Genomic DNA, 27,186 nt, shown 5'->3' on the forward strand with positions numbered 1-27,186 from the left:
ATTTTTCAATAATTAAAGGAATTCATAAAAAATAATTAATGTCTATATTTAGGTCTTAAAACAGTGACCTAATCCTGGGTGAAAAAAAAAATCAGTCTTTTAAATTATAATATGATATCCCAAAAATGCTAAAAACTCAGCGGGGGTAGGAGGAGCTAGGGCTTTTTTTTAAACATACAAAAGCCAGTACAAAAACTACGTCTGATAACATTAAAGATTTCAGACATGAGGTTATGAGGTTTTAGGGGCAAAGACAGGAAAAGGTTGAAATATTGAGCATTATGTCAGAGAGAAAACACTGGACTGTGGGATGACGTTTTAAGGAGCCAGAAATACTGTTTTCCTCTTTCGATCACAATAAGCAATAATCATGTGTCGCTCTCTGGTGTTGAGAAGAGGAATTGCAGTTGAAGCTGCTGCTTCATTTCATTAAAAACGGCAAAGAATTGTTTAGACAATTTTTTCTTTAACAAATATTATGCTTAAATATATAAATTCTGATTTATTGAAATGGTAGAAATCAGGCTCAAAATGCTTGTTTTTTAGACACCTGAGGTTTTGTTTGGTTTATTTATCATTCATTCATTTAGAAAATACTGCAAACATCATATTTAGAGCAGACTTTTATGAGTGTAATCAGGCAAATTATGTATAACAAAAACCTCTGTAAAGACCTTTAGAAGATAGATAAAAACTGAAGTGTGGTGGAAGTGCTGCTGAGGTGAAGATTCATGGATCAGTGCAGGTTGAAAAGAAAATCATTTTGAGAAAACAGCCTTTAAAATATGAGCAATGCATGCAATGTCAATCTTGCCATGAAATAAAAAATTGCCATGAAAAAAGTTGACCAAAACGGCAAAAATGTTTCTACATATTTTGTGGAAGTAAGTATTTAACAGTACTTTAAAAGTACTCATAAATGTCTGTGTCAATGTTTTCAAGCAATTATATTTGATTTACCAAAGTCACACAAGTGCCAATTTCACACCCATAACACAAGCTTTTTCCTCATAAATGCAAAAATGTTAAATAAAATAAAATCAGTTTTTTTTGTTCTATAATGAGCCGAATCTTACTCTTTTGATTAGCATAATTTATTTTGGGTTGTGCAGTTTAATTCACAGAATTTCTACAAAGTATGTTGTATACTGTAAACTCGCAGACTTTTTTGGCTGTTTATTGTCCTCATTTAAAACAGAAAACATGTTTACAGATTGATATTTTTCTGATCCCATAACTCTGGTTATTGTTTTGGACAATATAAACAGATGTTTCTATATAACATTAATATAATGCTTTCTATGTCAGTTTATATTTAGAATTTTTATTGCAAATATCACATTCATATCGCTGGAATTGCTTATATGCACTAATTCTACAGACACAAGTTGATTAACTGCAATAAGCACTTGAAGTTTAATTTGGATGTTTTTATTTTCATTCGTCTGAAAAAAAAATCCTTTCTTTTCAATCGTAAATTTTTTTTTTACCTGCAGTGTCTGGTCTTAAATCTGTTTAACTTTTTTTTAAAGGCGTGATTAAAATGTTTGTTTAATTACCGTTGCTGCTCACACTCATTACTTGGCAATTAATCGTATTTTGTCAATAAATATAATGCTGGACTGCAAGACTGAAACTACAAGTCCCAGAAATCTTGGCGAAATCAAAATGGCGGATTGCCAATGACAGTACTGACACTGGTACACAGAATATTGCGCCTAAAGCCTATTTTATTCCCTCAACATATGGTCTCGACAACATGACACTACTAATTAGAGTATCCAGACAAATTCAGAGGAAATCTCTGCAAAATACCTCACTGTACAGGATTTTCTCGGAGAGTTCAGCTTTACGAAAAGGCCCCGAGTGTACAGATGAGTGTAAATGGTTGTGTGGATCGTCCGAAGAAATTTTGTCGGCAGTGCGTGGACAGGTTGAAGTCAGACAGAACTTCATCAGCGAGGAAGAGGAGAACGCCCTGTTTAAAGAAGTAGAGGCAGGACTTAGGAAAAAGCGGTACGAATTTGACCACTGGGACGACGTAAGTAACCGAAGTGTTTTTACCTGCAGTTAACGCCGCGACCCAGCGTCATTTCATGAAACAAACTCGTGTAACTAAAAACTTTTTACGTGCCATTTCTGGAGTTTTGTTCCAACAAACAAGGTTTTCTTTAAAAACCTTCATGTCTATAATGTCAGTTAAAATAAATCGGTGTGTGCCCATACATACCACGTTTCTTAAAAAACGTTGAACGCCGAAATAACGAATTTGAGCGGGAACAATCTGCGTTAGCCAATAAGAAATATATTTGGGCGTTTTCCTTCCAATCACGTTTTTGGGCGGGGCTACTTGATTAAAGTGTTTGGCTATTTGAATCTAAATTGTACTGAAGTTTTTTTTGAATATTATTTACATGATAAATAATACGATCGACGTACTTATTAGCAGTATAAAGTGGGTAATGAACATAAATGAAATTACTATTTGAACTTTTACATCATATTTTAAAGAATAATTTACATTGTTGTGTTTGCAGGCCTATTATTCATTAACATTAACCAAACTAAAGTATGAAAACTAAAAACATTTAGTAATAATGAGACCTTACTGAAGTGTACTTTAAAATCCTTTTGCAAATTACTTGAAAATTTGTGTTGTGCATACAGAAGGGAAGATCTTATACCTGTTAAATAACTTTTTGTCTATGTTGTGATATATCGTAATAAAAAAAAAAAAATCATACTGTCATACGCCTAATAACAACTTTGTGCTAGAACAAAAATTTTTAAATGTTTGTGTATAGATTACAATGTCAAAATAAGCCTGTTCACACATGAAAGAGAAAATGTCAATTAATAATAGCCTTAATTCAATATCTCACCCTTTGCACAAAATCATAGCATTGTTTTCTAAAATTGGCACTTGCCACCACGGCGACTGAAGCCCTGCACAAGACTTTTGGCCAGCGGAGAAATTAAAATGGTCGTGCCCAACTGAGTCTGGTTCTCTCAAGGTTTTTTTTCTTCACTACCATTAGGTCAGTGGTTCTCAAACTGTGGTACGTGTACCACTAGTGGTACGCAGGCTCCTTCTAGTGGTACGCGGAGGAATGAAATATGTCATATACATGCTACACACATTTCAAAATGTATCAAAAATGATGTATAAAATGACATATATGACATATAGCCTCTATTTCTAAGGTAATCTGCCATGTTTTTTTTAACTGTGCAGAGTTGTAGCTGCTTTACTGGCCCTACTACGCTACTGTATTTCAATACTGCTCATTTTGGTGGTACTTGGAGAGATAATTTTTTTCTGAGGTGGTACTTGATGAAAAAAGTTTGAGAACCACTGCATTAGGTGAAGTTTTTTTTCCCTCTCCGCTGTCGCCACTGGCTCGCATGGCTCAGGATTGGTAGAGCTACTTATCGATGAATTTGCTCTTCAGTGTTTGAACTCTCAGTAATGATTAAATCACACTGAACTGAGCTAAACTGAACTGAACTTAAACACTAAAAAACTGAACTACACTGTTCCAGTTACTATGACCATTTATGTGAAGCTGCTTTGACACAATCTACATTGTAAAAGCGCTATACAAATAAAGCTGAATTGAATTGAATTGAACTTTGAAACCAATGTTCAGAGGTTTACACTTTCAGGTGCCCAAAAGTGCCATCGTTGTGTAAAAAATCATCTTAAATATACATTAAATGGAACTTCTATTAATAAGCATGACTTGATTTAAAATATTTTTATTAATAATTTTGTAAAGAATATTTGTTCTTTTTTCTGTTTATTTTTTGCAATTAATTCATGTTAATTACTTTCACGTTATCCGAGTTCACAGAAGCTCTGACTCTGAAACTACAAACCATATATGTTTGAAAGAAAGTTAGGAATGTGTATTATGTATTAGGCTGTTATTTGCATTAGGGCTGCAGTGCACGATACTGGGAAAAATATTGGATATTCTTGTCGAGTGTTGCAATAACATTAATTCTTATAACACAACTAACTTGCAAAACACAACTTTATCAGCAATTTATTTTTAAATATATATATGTTGTTGCAATTATCATACATACTAAAATAATTTAGTATTTTAGTAATTTTTTTCTATGCCAAATAAAACTTTTTAAAAAAAATTATACCAAGGTGCAAACATTTAGACTTTCAAACCTCACAAATGACTGAGAATCTCTTTAGATATTCAGATTTTATTATGTTTTTTGGCAGTTGTCATTTATCTCTTGTCACCCAGCATTAGTATTTTTTTTAGCTATACGGTAACCTAACAGCACCTACTGGAACGGTGGTGATAAAGAGAGTAAAAGCTCCTGATTGGTCAGATTTGTATAATAACCTATTGATTAACAACCCATTTTGGGTAGCACACAAATGCTTGGCACAAAAAAAAAAACTTAATTTATTGCACTTCACTGCAATATGGATATTCCATATTGCATCCCTAATTTGCATCACTATTTTCCCCCAACTCAGGCCATCCACGGCTACAGGGAAACAGAGCGTCTGCAATGGGGAGCTGCGTCAGAAAACATCTTAAGGCGAGTAAGAACAGTCGCGTTTCCTGAAGGCAGTCCACTGCTTGGGCCTGTTCATGTTCTGGACTTGGACAAAAAGGGCTACATCAAACCCCATATCGACAGTGTGAAGGTCTGTCTCTCAGATATTTGTGTACCACTGGTGTTCTTCATACCTACATGTTCATCATTCCATGTCATTTGTCCTGTCAGTTCTGTGGAAGCACCATTGCAGGGCTGAGCTTGTTGTCCGATAGTATAATGCGACTGGTCCCGGAAAACAATACCACAGATCGGGTGGATTTGCTTCTAAGTCGGCGCTCACTTTATATATTACGGTAAATATTTACATATTTATTATCCCCACCCCCCAAAATTTCTCAAGTTATAAGAGAACTAAATAAAATTTCTGTTATCATAGAATATGAAGTAATTTTACCTCTAAAACACTACTACTTTAAATCAACAGGGATGATGCACGATTTAAATTCACCCATGAAATCTTAAAAGATGAAGAGTCCTTTTTCTCTGGACAGAAGGTTCCACGTCATCGCCGCATCTCTGTGATATGCCGAAACCTGCCCATGTAAAACAACTGAGGCTGGACTGATCATAGCACCTGTCTTGAAAACCAAATAGACCTCTGTTGATTCAATTTTCAGTCTGATGTATTTTTCCTTGAATAACCACAAAAAAGAGACTATTTGGGGGGAACTAAAGCCTCTGGAGAATTTATGAAGGGAATAGATCAGATTCATGTAATTTATCATATAAATGGAGTATGAAAAAAGATGAGACCAGTCAACTGCTTCTATGTACAATGTCAATTTTTGTATCCATTATTAACTTTCCTCTCAAATAATAAATCATTATTGCATAGAGAGCATCAAATTTCAAATAAAAACAAATAGGTATTTATTTCAGAACAGATTTAACATACTACGAAGGGCAAGCGCCAGCAAAATGTGGTACCTTTTACAGTTTTTTTTTTTAAAATCAGCACAATGTTAAGCCAGTTAAAAAAAAAATCTATGAGAACAAATGAGTGTGTAATAAAAGCCACATCTTCACATTTTCTGAGTCCTTATTTAATTTCTTTCTTGGAAAAACATTAACCAGCTTCTCATTAAGATGCATAAATGTGAAATTTACAAACACACATTTCCCATATCTACAATATACAAAAACTCACTGTGCTATCTTTCTTTGCAACGTTTCTTTGTCATTTTACTCTTGACCTCCGGTATTCTCAGCTTTAACTCAATGAGCAGCAGTTTAATGACTACTGTAAATAAACACTGGACTGTTAAAAGCAAAATGACAGCAAAACAAAGAAGGTGTTCACCAAAATGAGCTGCATTCCTGAAGGCGAGGCTGCTGGTGATGGATGCTCAGAGTTTCACTCAGTGAGGTAGAAGTGCATCTTGTCATTGATGTTCTTCCTCTCTGGATTGAGCCTCTTTAAGATCTGCGCGAGCACATTGACCGTCTGCTCGCTGCTGAGGCCTGTGCGTTTAGTCTGGAACTTCTTCAGCAGGTCTTTAGTGGTCATGGGCTTTCTGATGAGATACCTGCGCACCGCATCCTCTGTCAGCAGCACATCACTAAAGGGGAGAGAGAAAAGGATTTTATTTACAATATTGAAATAATCAAGAGTTAAAATGGTCAGTAACTCTGGCAGTGCTTTTGAAAATTTGAAAGGAAAAAGTTGGTGTAATGTGTTGCTACATTAAGTAGGTCTAATACACAGTGACATACTGTTAAAGACTTGATATAATTGAAGCTAAGTATTTCATTCTTTGCTTTTTCCATTCAGCAATATACTCAGCAAAACATTTCCAACATTGCTGGGAGTAGCAATTGGATGTGTAAATATAGTCATAGCAATGTAACTCTGACCCTCCAATCAGCTCACATTTATTTAGTCCCTTACAAAAGTTATTGGTTAAACGGAAGCAGCTTTACAGTGCTGACTGTGAAATAAATGTGTCAGTAACTATGTTTCCATCCACTTTTTTTTTTTATTTATACGCATATCCAACATGCACATAAAATAAAAAACGTAAAAAACGCCAAAAATAAAAAACGCCAAGATAAGAAGTTAAAGAGTTAAATAAAAATAACTTTTTATTCGATAAGAAAAAATGCGTATAAAGACTTTCACTAAACAAATTTTAGTATGCGCATTAAAAAAAGTCATTGATTTTGATTATGTGATGATAAAAGATGTGTGTGAGTCGACAAACCAGCAGGCTTAGCACACTGTAAAACATGAAATGTTATTTTGGTCAGTCTGAAACACCCTAACCAATTCAGTATTAGTGTTATTATATTACCTCCAGAACTGCTAAGAGTGTCTGTGCTGTGCGTTAACTGCGTGTCAGCATCATCTTCTGAGGCACAAGTCATTTATTTAATTAAGTAAAAGATTCACACAGCTTCTCATACCTCAGGAAATTAAGTTCCTTTTACTTTTGATATTTGACGCCAGTTAATTAGGAAGTGACAATTTTGATTTGTTTGACTTGTTGGATGGAAACTTTGCTTTATGCACAAAACTAGAATATCGCATAAAAGGTGTGCGAATAAAGTTAATTCACATTTTTGGAAGGAAACATAGCTAGTGTTGCTGGTTTACTTTAGTTTTTACTGAAGCTGCTCTGAAATGTGCTAGCCGAAGAGATGTTTTCTAGAAAGTTCATTTGGCAAGCTGTTTCAAACACTTGAAACAACCTCATTCTGATTTTGTTGAATATATCATGCCACTTCACAGTCTTTAATTCTGCACTCCATGGCTTAATGCAAGTATAACCAAGTAAAATTCTCAGAGATGGAAGGATAGAATAAACATTTGAAAGCTAAAGGCCTGTGCAAACCGTACAATTCTCACTCATGCTTACCGCTGATGTGTAACATTTCATGACTAAACAAATGGTCACCAATGTGAGCGTGCCCACAATTTCACAAAACGGCAGAATTAAAGTGTCATATATAAAAATAAAATGTACTCTTGCTCTTTTTTTTGTTGTTGTTTTATGCGTCACATTAGAATGAGTAAACCGATAGGAAGCTACTTATGTCTGGAGATGCTATAGCTACTGGAAACACCACTAGGTTATATGCAGAAGTATGCAAAAGGACTCTTATTTTTTTATGTATGCTGTTACAATTATTGCAGCATTTAAGGTCTGTTTTCTTTAAAAACCAACGATCTCCACTGCCTGAGTGATATACAATATATAAATAGGTCTCAGAATGTACAAGCACTGCATAAATGACATTTTTCCCCACCATGTCTTTAAAATATGAACGTTTATTTTGGAGCTTCTGCACTAGCCTGCTTATCCTTATGGGCGCGTATGTGTAAAAGGCTTTGCATATCAACGCTGAAGTCTATTTAACTGATTTTATTTTTATTACTTTACAACATCAATGCTGTAAAAGAAACCAAAACTGAAAAAAGTCAAATCAATTATTCACTATAAGTTTATCAGTATGGGGAGGAACACTAGCTGTGCATATATCGCTAGAAGGCAAGTTGAATGTGGAGCACGGCTGTGCAGTTAATCGAAAATCCGATTTCGATTTCAATTTTGGCTTCTAACAATTATGAAAAACCATTAATCGGGATAAGCAATTATTGCATCATATAGCGCCACCTTTTGTTGCTTGACCGCATGTTTCTGTGCGTGTGATTCTGTTCAGTCAGAAGCATGTGGTCAGCATTCGGTCTCATTCGCCCACTGAGACGTGCAGAGCGCACACACCTTAAGTCATCTTAATGTGAGCGTTTAATGGTCAAATAGGTGTCAAAACGTGGTGTTCAGTAATTATTCATATTAACCGTCATTTGTGTAATAAACAAACGAGTTGAAAATCAAAAGACACGTGAAAGAGAAACCATTAAAGTGACCGTGCGCAATATCCCTGATGCCACCTGTTTTTATGATTATTAATCAAACAAAAGGAGAAGCTTAAGTGTTTAGCTTAAAAGTGTTTTTCTTACGGTGAAGATGCTTAAATCACAGTTTATTTCATATTTTTATACTATTGTATTTATTTCGCTTTCCTTTGCAGGGTGGAAAAGAACTATATATATATATATATATATATAGTTGCAGATTCAAAAAAATATATAGCTTAAGGGGGCTAATATTATTGACCTTAAAATTGGTTTCAAAAAATTTAAACCTACTTTTATTCTAGCCAAAATAAAACAAATAAGCCTCTCCAGAAGAAAAAATATTAGAGGAAATACTGTTAAAATTCCTTGCTCTTTTAAACATCTTTTGGGAAATATAAAATAAAAAAAAATCTCAGGAGCGGTAATAATTTAGAATTCAACTAATAATCGTTTTGAATAATCGTAAATACAGTTTTCACCAAAATAATCATGATTATGATTTTTCCCAAAATCGAGCAGCCCTAATGTGGAGCTGTTTGTAGAGTACAAAAATGTTATCAAGAGGGAGTTGTTATGGAGAGGATTTGCAGATCAAATAGGATTTCATTCTTGAAACAACCTTGTTTTGTTTGCCAGTTAACAAATACTGTGTGATTGTTTTAACAGGTGCATAAATGCTCTTTTTCTATGTAACAAGCAAGTGTCAAACACACAAAGTTGCACTGCGCTTGTGTACTAGGGTATTTCTGTTTTTCATTAAGCTCTATCTAACGTCAAAGAGTGATTTTGCTCCCAAGTGAAAATGTTGACGATAAGCGCAAACAAAAAAGGTCCCAGTGTGCACAAGCCTTAAAGAGAACAAGATGATGATTGTATGGCTCTGGGGATGAAGTACCTGGCGCTGGGGGTGGATTTCCCTGACGCTGGCTGTGGTGTGCTTTTCCCTGAGGAGCTTTGAGGACTGGGCTCCATCTTTAATCTCTTGGCTGCTGGAGTTTCTGAGCTCGGCACAGTTGTCTGTCGCTTACCTGAGATAGAAGTGCAGAAACATGTTTATATCTAAGAGTTTATATCTAAGAGTTTTGCCACAACTTCTGAACTAAAAAGAAAGACAAAATTAAATAAGGAAATACTAGGCAAATAGTATAAGCTTTTGATTTAATAACGTGTTAAAGTGGCACTCAAACCAAAACTGAACACGGTCATCAATTAGTCATATACACAGCATCATAGTTAAACATTACTTTGTGAACACAAATTTACATTTTAGAAACAGAATGATGGAAGCACTTAATGGAAGCTCCTGAACCACACAAAGTGAGCACGACAGTAATCCTTATACCCCCAGCAGACGTAAGAAAATGCATTTTGTTAAAACTATAACCATTACTTTTAGTTGACATTACCATAAATATGATGTGAAGTTTCACAAATTGTCACATGATTGTTACAGAGCATCAAATCTCAAATGACAATCAATTGGAAGCAATAGTTAATAGAAAAAAAAAATAAAAAATTTATTTGATAAAAAAAAATATATATATAATATTTTTCCATAGTCATGTTAACTTTGTCTCTATTCTTTCTATTATTATTGCTTATATACACACACACACACACACACACACACACACACACACTGCTTACACACACACACACACACAATGCTGATGTAAGGGAGACTAAATAAGAAAACTAACATTGTTGGGGGATTGTTTTAACTGCAAGTTTGATTCAAAATTCTAATTTAAAAGTAAGTACTACTAATTTTTTTTATTCTTAAGCTGCCTTTCCACAGCACATGAGAAGCGACAGACTGGAAGTCATTCATTTTCAATGGAGAGTAGTCCAAGAGCTGCATGGAGTTCCGATATGCAGAAAATTTGGATCTGATCTGAACTCCTGCGACTACACCGTCTGTGACCAGCCGACCGGATGTGATGTATTCCAGTGTTGTCCAAGCAGGTCCATGCGCGCGAGATGACAAATAGGAGTTTATTTCGTTATTTCGTTTAGAATCTGAAAAAAAGTCTAATAAGTCTAATAAAATTCTATTCATAAAAGAGTAATAAAAAATATTGTAATTTTTAATCTTGTCTCCACATTCCCTGATGAGTAATTAATTAATATGATGAGTTTATAGTATTCATTCATTCATTCATTCAACTAAAGGCTCTTGCTTTTGCACTCCATTATTTTAGACACCACCGCTGGAATCCACTTACCATGGTAAATGACAAAACAAAATATTCAATGTGACTGACACAAGGGGGTGTATTTTGTGCAGTGGAAAGGTGGCTTTAGTATTTTTTATTATATCTACTACCACAACGTCATAAAAATTAATACATTTGAATATAATTTTTAATAACTGAGTTTTGTTGAGTGTACCTTGCTCCAGTTTGCTGGCAGCAGCACGGAGAGTGTTGGAAGTGGCAGCATTATCAATAGATGGTGTGCCTGGTCGACTACCTGTTCTTGAACTGCCTGCTGAGCCACGGCCACCTCCTCGCTTAGGAGGTGTGCGCTTCTTCTGTGACAGACAACAAGAAAAAAGCACTGTACCATATTCACATGAAATGTCATCAAAACACAACATCCATATTTCTTTTTCAGACACAGACAGACAGACAGACAGACAGACAGACAGACAGACAGACAGACACACAGACACACAGACACACAGACAGACACACACACACACAGACACACACACACACAGACACACACACACACACACACACACACACACACACACACACACACACACACACACACACACACACACACACACACACACACACACACACACACACACACACACACACACACACACACAAATATAGGCCATTACCACCATAAACAGTGCTGACGCTGCCTCTCCTTCAATATCACTGTCCTCAGAGCTGTCGGACTCGCCGCTGCTGTCTGAAATACATAAGGATTTTAATATCAAATAGTACCTTTTATCTTAAAAATAATAAATTGTATTGTAGAACATATATTTATTATCTGAAACAAGCTGCAACTTATATTATACAGTAACTTACATAATGCAAATAGCATTAAACAAGCTAAATTTGCTCAAAATATGCAGAGATTTGAATTTGTCTCAAATGATAAAGGCACATTAGCATTAATAAGCATTTCTTAAAATTAAATTTTTTTTGGCTTGAATAAAATCACAAACATACTTTATTGAATTCCCCAAAAAAACATTTTTATACTTATTTTTTTTACTTATATTTATTTTTCTCTTCTGAATACGGTTACATTAAAGGACCTTTATTTGAAGTTAAAGGAACTGAAATACATTTTGTAAACAATTTGTTATATTTAGGACTAGTAGTTGCCAATTTTTTGTGTTATTTCTGAATTAAATTGTAAAATATCACTTCAACACCAAAACAGCTAATCTGTGTGTTTTTTTCCTCCTAACAATACAATTCTGAGCTGGTGCAACTTATATTGTGAGGTTCTAATTTTCTAGGAATTGCTAAAATCCTAAAACAGACACAAACCATTCAGAAAAGCAACTCAGATATGCTTCCTAACCATATTTTAAGTATTTAAATTTAAATTTACATTTTAAAAAGTACTTCATCAGTCATATTTTTTTGCCTCTTTTATTTGCCTATTTAAGGGGTTTTCTTTTTTTTGTAATTTTACAGAAATATTCATCTATAAAACATAAATGAAAAGTTTTTTGTCATTTAAAAATTATACATTTTAAAAAAAGGCCTTTCTTTATTTAAGTAAGACTTTTAAGTTACACGCCTTGATTTGAACAGAAAAAAAACATCACATACAACTATAATATGAGGTTGCTCGTACCTTTCTTTTTCTTCTTTTCCACCTGCACTGGCGTCTTCTTCCCATCTTCCTCCTCTTCCTCTTCCTTATTCTCTTCTTCATTCTTGGTCTCTTCCTCACTCTCTTCCTCACTTTCAGACATTTCATCAATCCCTGAAAGAAAACCATCAGTGCTTCACAAAGCCATCTCAAATCATATATCAGGACTAGACAAAGCTCATTCCTGCAAAAAGAATAAAACCTTCTAAATCCCCAACCTTTAGGAACATCCTCTCCCTTATTTGGCTTGGTCTTCTCTGGTTCTTCTTCTTCAGAACTGGAGGAAAAAAGAATGGCGATGATGATGATTAAGACTGCAAAACAATGACCATATGAATATTTGTGTCACTAAAATCACCTGCTCTCATCAGACATGTAGTCCACCTCCAAACCCTCAAAGTCACCATCATCACTGTCCTCAAATCCTTCTAAGTCGCTGCCCTTTTTCTTCTTCTTCTTTCCCTTGCCTTTGGCACCTTTTTCCTTTTTAGCTTTTGCCTTGGCTTCATCATCTGCAATAAAAGAAGATATTTTTTTAAACTGCCCCTATTATGCCATGTAAAATGTTTTTCACATTAATTTAAAGATCTCCTACAATTAGTTTACAAGCAGCCACATTCAAAAACACTCACAAAAGGCCTCTATTTTCTCAAAATATGCTTAAATTTAAATTGATCTAATTTCTCACAGAGCTCAAATCATTCATTTGATTTATCGTTTCTAAACCCCTCTTTCCAAGAGCCTCTTCTGATTGGTCACATGGTCTAGTACCCTGTGACAGGCTACTGCTTGCACAGGTAACACATTTAACAGAACGTTGAAAATTGTATACAGTAGACTATGCTGATAGATTTTACTAATAGTATTGAGCCAGAAACACTCTTTATTATTTATAGAAAGTAGAGATGTGGGATTAATTGAAATCGTATCAAAATCCTGATTTGAACACACGTGATATCTAAATCGCTTTACAGATTTTCCCACATTATGCTGTTTGAACCAATCATAATGTAGCACGCCTAAACAGAGCGCGAGAACAGGTGATTGAGATTAATGACAAATAAACTGCATAACAGGGATTATGAGTTCAGCACAGGAGGGCTTGGTGCCCAAAAAAAGTCAACATCTGGGGTGTGGGATTACTTTGGATAGAGGAAGACTGATGTATCACAGAATCAGGTAATTCATAAGACCTCTCAGTCAAATATTGCATCTTATAGCATATGGAAAGGGGAAGGCATGTCACTTGTATGTCAGTTCTTGTTACGTGACTCGCAGTGCAGCATTCTCAAAAGTGGAGATGTTTTCAACTGCGTGTGCATGGAATACATGCTTCACTCCCAATATACGTGTAAGCTGGGCACCTCCATTGGAAATAACTAACTTATGCAAAAGATGCAATATGTGAATGGCCCATTTCACGGCAGCATCACAAAGAGATTTAAGAGCTATGCATGGCAAAAATAAATTTGTGGACACATACAAAAGTACACATAACTACTTCTGATATGTGGTCAAACAGAACATCGTTTGAAAGCGTGTGTGCGCACACGCACGTACGCACAAACACTAGTCTATTTATTTGTTTTATCTAGAGACAATTTATTAGACCTTCAGTAGGTGTTTTTTTTTTTTTTTTGCTTTATGTCTGTTTTGGAGACGTTACAGTCTTTATAAAGAAAGATTTAATAAATTTCCTTTGGAATTACATTTCACATTCACACTGTATAACGCCTGTGTGTGTCAAAAACGTGATTAAAATTGAAATCGCAATATTGTTCAAGAAAATCATGACAGGTTTCTTTCAGCCGTGATAAAAAGCTATAATAGAGTGAAATCCCCACAAAATTTGCTTGTGTAAGTGAAATACCCATGAGGGTTTACTTTATTGTGTCCTGCATATTTAGTTCAGGGTGAAAATTAGATAGAAAACTGAAACAATGTCTTCTTTATGAGGTTGGTTTGATTTCATTTTTAAGATGCAGATTTAAGACAATTTAAATACTAATTAAGGCCTTATCTTTGCACTATGGAATTTAAGACTTTAAAAATCTGTGGACACCTTGTGTATGCAGCTTCTTCACTTATGATTGTGTGAAACTTGATTTAGCCCTACATTGCACTTCATACTCATGATTTCTCTCAGAAAAAATAACAACAAAGCGCAGATATGAAGCAAACAGTAGATTTAGCTGTTTTGGTGACATTGACAAAAAACGCTTCTAGACATGATGTTGATATGAACAAGCCACTGTGTTGGAGGGTCAAAATGCTGTTGGCAGGCAGCCCATGAAAAAGATAGACTGGTAACACAAGCATGTTGCATATCAATATGTATTGATAAGAGAAATTAAATTGGAATGAGTGGTTTAGAACTCACTCTTTTGTTAAGAGACAACTAAAGTAGTCAACATCTGAAACAAATCAAAACCTTTCATCAAAGTTGTCCTAAAATTATTCAACAACAACCATTCAAAATCAAATGTTGATTACTGAATATTCATTATGTACTTTGATCTTTAAATAAAAAGCATGATAAGGCACACTCATGTTCCTCTCTGACCCTTTTGCTCACCCTCACCATCTCCATTGCTGCCATCACTTTCATCGCTGCTCATTTCCAAATCTTCCTCGAGGTCATGAATTCGCAGGTCACCTCCTCTGCCTCCCTTCTTCTTTTTCTTTGCGCCTTTTTCTCCTTCCTCCTCATCCTCATCTCCTCCTCCTCGCTCCTGTTCTCTTAAACGCCGCTGGAGCATGATACTGAAGTGGTTCACCACTTTGTTTCTCCTAAATGAAAAATAATGAGCTGCAATCATCAAACTGCAAGCTTGTAATGCAGAAGAGAAATCAGGTTTGCCCTCACCTGCCCCACTCTTCCTCTGCTTCCTCAGCTGTGAGCGTGCGGTGTTTGGCCTGTGGTGTGAAGTTATACCAGGCGTGCACGGGAAATGCCTCAAAAGCACCATCGGCACTCTGTGTGAAGATGTAGTAGGACGCATTCTCTGTAACGCCCCCTTTTTTTATACCCTTAAATCTGAGTGGCAAAGAGAAAGAAAACAGCAGTAAAACAAGATCTAAACAAATAATAACACACTTTAAATGCAATTAAACACCAACAACAAATCCGAAATCAGCTCATTGTGTCAGCACGACTGGTTGCGATGGTTTTAATTAGTCACGAGCACATTTTATTCAGATTTAGTTTTTTATTGCCACCTTAAAAGTGGATGGCTTTTTAATGGCAAGACTAATATTTATAAGAATTACAATTTTCAATAAGAGAAAATTTTGAAAATAATGAATAGATTTTTAAATTAATTTTTTTAATTGTCTCAAATAGTTTTTCACTTACAGATACATGTCAGATATCTTACATCTGAATACACTCACAAATTAAACGATATATATGCATCCATTTTCTCTTTAAGCAATGTATGCTTTTACTTTTGTGCACATGTAAACTGTTATAAAAATAATAATAAATAGATTAAACAAAAAAAAAGAAGGGGGGAGACAAACAAGTAAAAATAAATAAATACAAAAAATATATACATGCATATCAGCAACAAAACTGTACAGGTAGGAATTGATCCTTTCGATTTTAAGTTAACGGAAAAGTTCAGTTTAAGGGATGTTGCATAATTGGTCCATTTTCCAAGATTGAAATAAATTGTTCCATTTTCTGATTCACAAATGCAGTATTTGCTACATTTAAGAAATATCCATTGTAATTTCCATCCTTGTATTTAGTGTGGGACTTTTGTGACAACCATTTTTTGGTAATGGTAATGCATTGTGTATTTCTTTCCAATATTTTTTAATAACAGAGCAGTCCCAGAAAATGTGATAATGACTCGCCTTTTGATGTCCTCGTTTTCTCCAGCAAAATAGTATTTTTAACTTCAATAGATGATAAACAATTTTAAAAATAACCAGGAAAGACGTTAAATGTTAAATGTTTTTTTTTTTTCATTTTAATGGTTTGGTCAATCAACTGATTTAATCATTAAATAGCAAAACAAAAGACATGAAAGACACTGATTAGAAAGAACATTATTTCAAAAAAATATATAATAAACTGTACTAATAATTTTAATCAAGTTTTATCAAATGCAATGTTAAAGTGCAAAAAGCCACAATCAGAGCTTCGTTTAAAATTTTAGTTTACTTGATCATGTCCTCATTAAATGAGACAGCAGATGAAAAATAAAATTAAAAAACACTTAAAAAAAAACCACAAAGCATCAAAAGTAATTGAGTATGTATGTACTCGGATAACTGCATCACTTATGTGGATCTTGCAGACTTTACATAAAAAAGAATGGTTCACAGAAACTATTCCATAAATGCAATCTGAATAACTTTCATGAATAACTTTCTGAATAACCACTTAATCCACTTTTGATTACTACAAATTTTGACATTTTTGTGTCATGTTTGATTTTAATTCAAAAGTATTTTTATTCTGCCCAAATCATAAGCCCCATGCATGGTGACACAACAACAATCATTGCAACAATAAACACTTAAATGCAAAAGATAAAAGCATAAAGTGTACCTTCTTCCTGCCTTGCCGTTTACTTTAAGGATCCAAGGCTGGTCCTCTACCTTGAACTCTTTCGTAATGATGCCATACTTCTTCCTCCTTGCTTCTTCTCTCTGTTTTTTTCCAAACTCACTCCCTGCTGCCCCCTCTTGTGTCTCCTCCTCACCATATATACGTCTATTACTCATGTCCCGCTCCATACGAGCCTAAACAAGACATATAGACCACTATAAAATAGAAGAGGTGCTCAAACCAAACCAGTGGTGGTTTGGCCCACCATCCTATCTGAAAAGAGAGGGAGAATGATGGGGAGTTGGTTGAAACTAATCTAATCTTAGTTTTTTTGTTTTTTGTTTTTTAATTGAGGAGCTACAATTAAATGTTGTAAATGAATCAGAATGTAAATACTGTCAGCTGATAGATAGAGAACAATGCACAAGACATCGACATGCAGTTCGACTAGTGTATTCAGCATTGAACTCCATTGTGTTATAAATGGAATTGTTTATATTTTTACTATAATAAGTTCATTATAAAACATTAAAAATTATACTGCATCATTAATTTAAATGCTTTAAACCAATGTTTTCTAGTTATTTTTAATAATTAGCAAATAAATTAGGAAATTACACGTGGCAAATTTAATCTAATACAATTTGGTATATTAATTTTTGGCCCACAGCTCTCAATCAAGTTTGTTTTTTGGCCCTTTATAAGAAAAGGTTTGAGCACCCCTAAAATAGAAAATGACAGGAAAGGACTGGTGGCATACAATAAAAAAAATGGCCTTTTGTAACGGCCGTTTACCTGAGTCCATGTGGAACAACTGACTTTATCACCAGCATTGAAAGCCATTATACTGTATTTCTTATTGGTGTTTCTGTTGAGCAAAAACAGAAATAAGACATCAACCACTTTATTTGACAAAGCTCTGTAGGCTTTAAAAATGAAAGTTGAAATGATTGCAAGTGAAGTACAATTAAATGAAAAAAAATCTTACTTTGGAACTCGTACTACATACTCCGTTGAGGATGAACTGCTGCTCCCCTGTGAACCCTTTCATGATGAGAAAAAAATAATACTTCATCATGTCTGACATGAACTATATTCAGCCAAACCCAACTAGAAATCATAAACATATGTTTTTGCATATTCCACATTTCACTACTGCCGGCCATTTGAAATGTTCATTATCTTGCAATGGTAAACATTTCCTAACTCACAAAACAAAAACATTGTTTTCAGAATTCCAAATGAAACGGTGTAACCATTGCCATGTGAAAATGTACGCATGTATGCAGTTTAGCCTCTGATATGGCTAGATTTCAAGGTGAATGCAAATGTTTATTAGAATCTCCTTCAGCAACACGTCCCAAGTGCTTCCTTTCTTGCATTTATCATCCAATCAGCAATTAAATTTATATACAATGTCCTCTGTCTCAGCACAAACTGATGAAGCAGTACCTTGAAGTGGAAAATGTTGCTTTTGCATGCTGGCAGCCCAGAGTCCTGACCTAAACCTGACTAAACCAAAATTCTTAGCAACAATGTTATGGCTGAAAAACCTACTACTAGGGCTGGGCAATTAATCTAAATCAACATTAAGAGTCTATAATCGATCAAATTTTTCCAGGTCAATCCTTTCAATTAATTTCCCTACCGCGTGTGGAGTTACGTGACCCCACTTTGGACAGCTTAGTAGCATTGACGAGTGTAGGTGGCGTGGAGAGGGCAACAAAAAAATAAATAAATGAATCTTTCATTAATCGTAAGAGTTAAAAGGTTTAATTAATCGAGACTTTGGTTTGGTGGAGTGGAGAGACGCTGCCAAAACAGAGCCAATTTGGTGGATGGGGATGATTGGGAGGTCATGATGGGTAAGGGCCGATGGAGGGAATTTGGCCAGGGCACAGGTTATTTAGTAAAACACTGTTCTGCCAGCGTGGTACTACAGCCACAAATATAATTACTTCAGATTCTGAAAGATGAAGATTTTACTACTATAATTGTTTTTTTTTTTTAAACAGACACTAATAGGGCATATATGACAATAACTGTAGACGCTGAGGGACTTACCAGTGACGTCATTACTGCAGAGTAAGAAGTACTGTTAATGACCTGAAAGAAAAAGATATTTAAAACAATTACAACACAATCCAATGAAAGCACACTTTCCCTCCAATGGTGTGGATCTTTTCAGATGGTCATGTAAAATAAACTTTTTCTTCCTTTTTAAATCAAACAGCTTTTATACTTTTGACTGAAGGCTTCAATATATTTTCTTAAGCAAATAATAGAAAGTAATTATAAATAGTAAAAAATATATATCAGTAGGCCTATTAAAAGCTTTTATAAAGTTTTATCCTGACAATAATGTGTACTGTAAATGTAAATGGCAAAAGGTTTATAAAGTATGGTGACACTTGAGGCTCATTAGCAAATGGTAGTTTTTGCATTAACATTAACAGTGTGAAATGGCTACATTTGTTATTGATACAATATTAATATTAGTTAAAACAACACATCAGCTAAACAGTATTATGTATTAGCTATTATATAAACTGTTAGTTTTTTTTAATTATACAGAGCTAATAAAATATCTTGACACAAAATTAATATATGATTTACAATTAGTTTTCATTGTTGGTTTAGTTTAATTTAAATAAACAGCACACCAAGTCTTAAACATTGAATGGGACAGACTCATAATTGCAAACAAAATATTCACAAATGGCTTCTGAACATTCAAATAATTTTAATAATTTCAAATAATAAATAATTATTCACAGTATTTTGAGCTGCTCGTGGTGATATGCAACACTGTTTCAGTGAATATCAATTTCTTATTCCAAATTGTGTATTGTCAGGGTTAAAATACATTGAAATGTATTTTAAAATAAAATACAATAAATAATTTAATAATAATAATTTAATACAATTCAGTTTAACATGCATCTCAATAAACTACAAAATACAAGATCCACAAAATGTATCAAAATAAAATACTGTATTTTGAAAATACTACAAAATACTTTTACAAGAGAGCATGACATTCCTTCCCAAACCTTCCATCAAACACGCCTGTTCAACCAATCTCTTCTCTGCACCCCACTAACCTCTACTGTACATGAGGTATTCAAAATAAAATTTACTCGAGTTTCTTTTTGATTTTAGTACAGATTTTATACAAATTTCATACAGAATTTTATCTTGAGAATGATCTCTTTAATTACTGTAAAACCCTTTATTGCAGATAATGGATTGGAATGTCTCTATATCTTTAACTATTGCGAAAATTGACACAATCTCTTAAGAGTCTGATAGTTTAAAAGGGTGATATATAAAAAAAAGTTATTTACAACATTTGTTTACATAATTGGTAAAAAAAATATAATAATAATATTATAAATATATATATATATATATATATATATATATATATATATATATATATATATATACATTTTTGCAGTTGAATCTTAAATACTTAGTCTAAAATCAAGATTTCTTATAACAACTAAAATCTCCAGTTTTAGTAATTTTTATAAACCATGTTTATTAGATTTTTTTTTTTTTTGCAATATTAGTCTTCAATACACAATAGAAAACACGATATGTAAAAGACTTGCTCCAGAATCTACCCCTACTATTTATCTGTTACTTTATATGTAATGCATAATTTCCATCCTTACTCCAAGCATTGATCAACTTCTTCAATAATAATAAATTTTCTAGTCTGATCTCAAGTCTTGCAAATAACTGAGAAAACACCACTATTTTAGGCCACATTTTTATGATGTCATCATGTAGACATCTAACAAAGTATTTTACAGCATTTTAAAAAATACAAAAATACATGACTGCATATTTTGATACAAAATATTAAGCCATTTTCATAAACATTATCAAACACAAATTGCACAATACTATTTTGTATTCCAAAACATTATTTGAAATGCATGCATCATAAATACTGCCCATCCCTGTGTATTGTATTACTCTTCAGGATACACTAATAAAGTGTTTCTCAACCACATTCCTGGAGGACCACCAGCCCTGTACATTTTCCATGTCTCCTTAACTAAACACACCTGATTTAGACCATCAGCTCATTAGCAGAGATTAAATGACCTGTAATGGGGGTGACAGACAAAGGAGACATCCAAAACATGCAGTGTTGGTGGTCTTCTAGGAATGTGGTTGAGAGACACTGCACTAATATATGTTTAAGGCTAATGATAAACTGCATAGTGCACAAAAAGCAAGTAAACCTGTAATAAAATGAAAATATTAAATTACAGTCTGGTTTCTTCGCGTAGTGGTATATACAGACTTTTAATAAGTAACGTAAACACGTTAGACAACGGAACACACAGGACATGCTCTATAAAGACAAAATAACGTTAACTCCGTTAGCATCTGCAGCATAACGTTACCCGAGGGCAGAAACAAGAGTTAAACTCACCGTAAATATTTAACGTTAGCTGTGTTAGGCGAAATCCGCTTTTCTACTTCATTTCACAATGCTTAAGCACACTGAAATACGCTTTCTTGTGTACTAATTAAAACGAAACACAGCCAAAGTTTCAAGAAAATACAAGCAGCTCACGCTAACGACGAATCTTCTTCTTCTATACGCTTTTCTTCAACTTCACAGAGACTTACCGCCACCAGCTGTACGGAAGAAAACACTGCAATGAAGCCGGGCAGTCAAAAATGACTACATTTAACTTCTTACAGTGCATTTACCGTCAATTTACCGTCAATCAAAAAAGTGTTATTATATTATAGTCTAATAATACTTAAATAATTATTTAATAGCATAAATATTTAGGTTGCATTAATATATGCAGATCAATAGGCATGATTATGCTATTCAAGACAGTTTAAGTACTATGATTAAAAATGTCAAAAGAGACGGAATGAGGCGGAGACAAATAGACCAACATAGAAAAAGCAAGTGGCAAATGAAAGGAGAAAGTTGGGGGAAAGAAAAGAGTAAACAATAATATCTAGACTTGGTCACACAGCACATAACCAGATACCTCAATATTATGTATTATGGAAAACGTGAATCAGGAAATTGTGTTAACTGTAGGCCTATTAAATAAATGACTAATATGTTAAGGACATGGCATTGTTCAGAACAATATAAAGTATATTATAGGTAAGCTATAATAGGATAAGGATAAGAATTTATCCCACTATTCCAGGTGACCGAAATGCACTTGTAAGCATATATACTGTATATACACACCTGGAATGGAGTGTGATGAATGGGCTATATGCACAATTTAATTTTCAGCCAGGCAGCCCAAGGGGCAATTTCCATTACAAATTTGTCATGTTCAAGATCTGATTTCTTTAAAAATCAGCAATCTTCATGGCCTGATAGATAAACAATATGAAGTGGGTCTCAGACCGGACAAGAAGCACTGCATTAAATTCCATTACCAATCCACCATGTCTTTAAAATATGACCATTTATTTTTACCTCAGTATTTATAAGGGAATTTCTGCGCTAGCCTGTTGTTACAGACAGCACTAGTGTTTACAACCTTTTATCTCTTTTTAGCAAATTTACTGAAAAAGTTACTTATATACACTTAATATATAACTTAAGGCATGCCCTTGAATTTACAGATGAAACATTATGTACAGAATACACATTCAGGGCAAAATCAACAATGTAAATATGAAGTGTAAGATAATAAAGGGTGTAAGGTTTGTAAAAGCCCAGTGTATGCATTTTAGGTGTGGTTCAGGATCATGTACAGGAAGGAATCTCAGAGAGCCATGCAGCATCAGTCTCTGTTTTCCATGACTGAGTAGGCAGCTTATTTGCTTTAGCTTTCTTCGCTACTGGTCCTGTTGTTTTCACATCTGGAAAAAATAAGCAAGCTGATCACATAAACTGCATTTTTAACACCTTTGTGATGTTCACTGACACTAGTACTAATTTACCTAATAAACTCAAGTTGCCACATATGAATGATCAACTGAACAGCACCTGTTTTGTAAATAACTGTCTATTTCTTTTTCACAATAGCTTAGCATATTACATATAACATTACATTTTATTATATAGGCCTGTTTATCATTATACGCTATATACATGATACACTTTGTACAGCAATAAAACTGTAAGTAGCCTGTAAAGACATGTTTCATGTAAATCATGAAGGTAAGAATAAAAGACTTACTCCACAGGGATTCTATCCTCCACTGGGTCTATACGTTCTTCAAAATGTATGTGTTCGTCAGAGTCATGCTCTTCTTCTGAGGAGAAAGTAAATTCTTCATCGCTGTCCAGTACCACCTGAAGTGCTTCTTCACTCGTGTAGCGTGCCATCGATCAAAAGCGCAGAAAAAGTAAGTAGAAGGGAAGGTGTGTACAATATTACCTGGCTCACCTCTGTTCAATTCCATATAAACAGTGCGCTTACTGAGAGGTAGGATCACGTTAGCTGTATTTAGGCAATACAGGAGAAAAAAGTTGATTGTATGATTGATGCTAGATCTCTGGGTGCACACTGTAACAGACTGTCCAATGGGCCCGTGTGTGTCCCACCTACCACTACCTTACAGGACACACCCTGAACCTAACTCTAGGCTTTAACCTGGGGTAAACAGACAGCCGGTCCCATATATTCCAGAAGGCCAAAGTGCACAACAACATTGTCTTCATCAAACACCGATAGTCGTCCAGTCAGGATTTTGATATTCAGTAGTGCAAATGCTGTCTTATTGTTCTGTTGATTTATTGACACTCATTTAGATTGTATTCCTACTATCTTAAGCGTGTTAAAAATTTTTCCAAACTCAAGAATTGTTTGAAAAGTTAAATGCATGTTTGGCATGCTCTCCTGGGGGGTAGCCCTGAAGGTCCTTGAAACTCTTGTTTAATGGAGAGAAAGTGGATTCTGAGCTCAGATACGTCTCAAGAACTCCCTTAAATTAAGCTAGGAAAGAAGGAAAGAAGTCAGGGAGGATGGGGGATTCTTTAAGGTGAAGATGGCTAAGGTAAGGACATCAGGGGATATTTGTAATAAGGTGCTATAAAGAAAAGTTGATTGATTAATTGATGCAAGGTCTCTGGATGCACACTGTAACAGACTGTGCAATGGGCCCGTAACTGGTCAGTTCCACCCAAAGTGTTTCACCCTAGCTAGGAACCGAATAGACATAAAGGCCAATCAGCCACGGGTTTTACTTTATTTCATAGTAAAGCAAAACGCTTAAAAAATGTATTTTGCAATGTTTTTGGCAACTTAGGATGTGCCCTGTGTCCCACCCAACACTACCTTACAGGACACACCCTAATCCTAACTCTAGGTCCCATATATTTCAAAAGGCCAAAGTGCACAACTAAAATTTTAAATTCACCAAAACAAGGCTGTGAAACACTTAAAGAACATTTGTTTACAAGACTTCTGAGAATTGGATCTTGTGAAAATCATTTTGTTTATTTACTCACAGACAACAATTTATTGAATAAAATTTTCTAAGTCACTTTTTGAGTGAAAATGGTTTATGTAAGAAGGAGTGAACTATCATTACTAAGGCAGTGATTTACACCTGAGAAGACAAAGACCTGCATAATGAGCTGCATAATAAGCCATCAGACAGGTATGTGACTAAGAGGAAAGAGTTTCAAGAAAGAATCTGTGGAAAAAAATAAGTTTATAAAACAATTTTTGTTTGCAGTTTATTTAAAATATTTTTATTAATCACACAGAATAACTGGAGATACACTTGTGAGAGTCAGTTCCTTGTATAAAACTCTGTAAACTTACATTTAGCAAATCTACTGAAAAAGTTACTTATAAATACACTTTATATATAACTTAAGTCATGCACTTGACTTTACACATGAAACATTATGTACAGAAGACACATTCAGGGCAAAATCAACAATGTAAATATAAAGTGTAAGATAATAAAGGGTGTAAAGTTTGTAAATGGCCAGTGAGAGCATCACATGGTCTTAGCTGTGGTCCAGGATCATGTACAGGAAGGAATCTCAGAGCCTGTGGAGCCATGCAGCATCAGTCTCGTTTTTCAATGACTGAGTAGGCAGCTTATTTGCTTTAGCTTTCCTTGTTACTGGTTCTTTACCGCTGTTGTTTTCACATCTAGAAAAATTAAGCAAGCTGATTACATGAACTACATTGTTAACATCTTTGTGATGTTTACTAATACTAGTACTAATTTACCTAATAAACTCGTTACCACATATGAATGATCAACTAAACAGCACCTGTTTTGTAAATAACTGTCAGTATTTTCACAAGCTTAGCATATTTCATATAACATACATTTTTTTTACATAGGCCTATGTTTATCATTATATGCTATATATGTTATAGGATACAATTTGTACAGCAATAAAATTATAAGTAGCCTGTAAAGACATGTTTCATGTAAATCATGAAGGTAAGAATTAAAAGACTTACTCCACAGGGATTCTATCCTCCACTGGGTCTATATGTTCTTCAAAATGTATGCATTCGTCAGAGTCATGCTCTTCTTCTGAGGAGAACGTAAATTCTTCGTTGCTGTCTAGTACCATCAAAAGTGCTTCTTCACTCGTGTAGCGTGCCATCGCTCAAAAGCGCAGAAAAAGTAAGTAACTCTATGAGGAAGCTTGTCGGTGTGTAAAATATTACCTGGCTCACCTCAGTTCATCTCCATATAAACACCGCGCTCAATGAGAGGCGGGATCATGTTAGCTGTAATGAGGCGATACCGGAGACACACTATAACAGACTGTTATAGTGTCTGTAACTGGTCAGTTCCACCCAGAGTGTTTCACCCTAGCTAGGAAGCGAATAGACACAAAGGCCAATCAGCCACGTGTTTTAATTTATTCCATAGTTAAGCAAAAGCACTTTAAAACTATTTTGCATTTTTTTGGCAACTTAGAATGTGTCCTGTGTCCCACCCACCACTACCTTACAGGACACACCCTGATCCTAACTATAGGCTTTTACCTGGGGTGAACAGACAGCAAGATATATTCCAGAAGTGGATAATTCAATTAAATTCAAGGAAATGATTGATTGATTGATTGATTGATTGATAGATTGATTGATTGATTTATTGATTTATTGATTGATTGATTGATTGATGCAAGGTCTCTGGATGCACACTATAACTGACTGTACAATGGGCCCGTAACCGTGAAGAGTGTGTCTAGACCTACCTGTTTGTGATTTGTTGTCTTGCTTGTCGCCTTCATGTTTCCTCACGGATGCACATGAAGCATTCACATGCTCTTTGTTTTGATAGTTCACCATGTGCTCCGCTATCAGCATATCCTTTTCCCCGCCTCCTTGTTATACTAGTTATTCCCTTATTTAGCAATTATTGTCACCTGTAGCTCCTTGATTTTCTCCTCTATTTAATTCCCGCTTACCTACTTGTCTTTGTCAGACAGTCTTGCGTGTTTTGCTAGCTCACTCCTATTGGTGTCATTGTTTGTGGCACTCGGACTCCACCGCCTGCCGACATCCGCCCACCGGCATCTACTCAGCTTCCTGCTTCTCTGCACACGAGGCCTGGAGACTCGCCATTTCCATGAGTTCGATCAAGTGAGAAACGCAGTGACCCAGCAGGGCATTCTTCGAGGACAACAGGCAAACTCAATTAACTGCCACTTCTCAAGAAGTTGAGTTTCTGACGGCTCAGGTTGCGGCACTCAATGCTCTAGTCCAGGACCTACAGCTAAATATCAGAGCTGGTAGGCAGGCAGCCTTTCCTCTCCACCTGGATCATGAGCCGCACGGTAATTGTCCACCACCATTTGACGGGGACCACAGCTCCTGTCTGTCTTTCTTGTCTCAGAGTTCGCTGGTCTTTGCTCTTTAGCCACGCCGTTACGCCACTGAGGAGTCCAGAGTGGCATTTGTTATTACCCTTCTTAAGGGCAGGGCTCGAGACTGGGCCACCGCTGTGTGGGATACACAGGCCCCCTTTTGTGCCATTTTTGATGACTTCCGTGATGAAATGACCAAGCTGTTTGATCGGTCAGCTCAGGGGGATGAGGCAGATTCTCTTTTGGCCCAGCTAAGCCAGAACGGGTGTTCAGTGACCGACTACTCCGTTCAATTCAGGAGCCTAGCAGCGGCCTGCGCTTGGAATGAAACAGCTCTTCGAGCGAGGTTTTGGGATGGTCTGGATGATTAGATCCAGGACAAAATCGCCACCCACGATCACCCACATGACTTCGACGCCCTGGTTGACCTTGCTCTTCTTGTTGAGGGCCGCCTCCTTCGCCGTCAACATCGGCGGGCGACCCATTCCTCCTGGAGGGCTGAGGAGGGTTTTTCAA

General features: G+C 35.2%; 3 protein-coding genes across 58 annotated transcripts in view; 1 reads left to right on the plus strand and 2 right to left on the minus strand.

The window, feature by feature from the left end:
* Window positions 1-2,281, minus strand: part of cacna1aa (calcium channel, voltage-dependent, P/Q type, alpha 1A subunit, a) — a 156,211-nt gene extending 153,930 nt beyond the window's left edge. For all 48 annotated transcript variants that reach the window (XR_012401092.1, XR_012401089.1, XR_012401095.1 and 45 more), the window contains exons 1-2: window positions 2,065-2,281; window positions 1,816-1,978 (exon numbers count right to left, since the gene is read on the minus strand). Coding sequence is in view for 39 of the 48 variants with exons in the window: in XM_073944635.1 (XP_073800736.1) it covers window positions 1,816-1,978; window positions 2,065-2,093 (192 nt within the window). In the remaining 9 variants the exon portion in view is untranslated. The remainder of the gene's footprint in view (window positions 1-1,815; window positions 1,979-2,064) is intronic.
* alkbh7 (alkB homolog 7) lies at window positions 1,633-5,620 on the plus strand. Of its 2 annotated transcripts, none has more exons than XM_073940490.1 (4): window positions 1,633-3,038; window positions 3,365-4,681; window positions 4,762-4,886; window positions 5,018-5,620. In XM_073940490.1, exons 2-4 carry the CDS (start codon window positions 4,454-4,456, stop codon window positions 5,136-5,138), a joined length of 474 nt encoding a protein of 157 aa, XP_073796591.1. In that variant the 5' UTR covers window positions 1,633-3,038; window positions 3,365-4,453; the 3' UTR covers window positions 5,139-5,620.
* Window positions 5,440-26,404, minus strand: gtf2f1 (general transcription factor IIF, polypeptide 1). 8 transcript variants are annotated; one of them, XM_068215901.2, is made up of 14 exons: window positions 26,059-26,404; window positions 18,930-18,971; window positions 17,854-17,909; window positions 17,661-17,733; window positions 16,866-17,059; window positions 15,171-15,341; window positions 14,886-15,094; window positions 12,663-12,816; window positions 12,523-12,581; window positions 12,287-12,418; window positions 11,310-11,380; window positions 10,844-10,985; window positions 9,348-9,480; window positions 5,440-6,152 (listed from the first exon to the last, which is right to left on the minus strand). In XM_068215901.2, the coding sequence occupies exons 1-14, from the start codon at window positions 26,092-26,094 to the stop codon at window positions 5,948-5,950; spliced, it is 1,677 nt and encodes a 558-aa protein (XP_068072002.2). In that variant the 5' UTR covers window positions 26,095-26,404; the 3' UTR covers window positions 5,440-5,947.
* Between the last annotated feature and the right edge of the window lie 782 nt (window positions 26,405-27,186).

Source organism: Danio rerio, chromosome 3, assembly GCF_049306965.1.
Source record: "Danio rerio strain Tuebingen ecotype United States chromosome 3, GRCz12tu, whole genome shotgun sequence".
NCBI lineage: Eukaryota > Metazoa > Chordata > Actinopteri > Cypriniformes > Danionidae > Danio > Danio rerio.

Bases quoted from the DNA above. Each gene is read 5' to 3' on its own strand.
- gtf2f1 (XM_068215897.2), bottom strand. From the start codon at position 26,094: ATGAAGGCGACAAGCAAGACAACAAATCACAAACAG. The intron at 17,060-17,660 runs GTAAACGGCCGT...TGTCTTGTTTAG, and splicing joins GTTGTTCCACATGGACTCAG to GCTCGTATGGAGCGGGACAT. The intron at 11,381-12,286 runs GTACGAGCAACC...TATGTATTTCAG, and splicing joins GGAAAAGAAGAAAAAGAAAG to ACAGCAGCGGCGAGTCCGAC.
- alkbh7 (XM_073940490.1), top strand. From the start codon at position 4,454: ATGGATATTCCATATTGCATCCCTAATTTGCATCACTATTTTCCCCCA. The intron at 4,682-4,761 runs GTCTGTCTCTCA...TTGTCCTGTCAG, and splicing joins CCCATATCGACAGTGTGAAG to TTCTGTGGAAGCACCATTGC. The intron at 4,887-5,017 runs GTAAATATTTAC...TTAAATCAACAG, and splicing joins CGCTCACTTTATATATTACG to GGATGATGCACGATTTAAAT.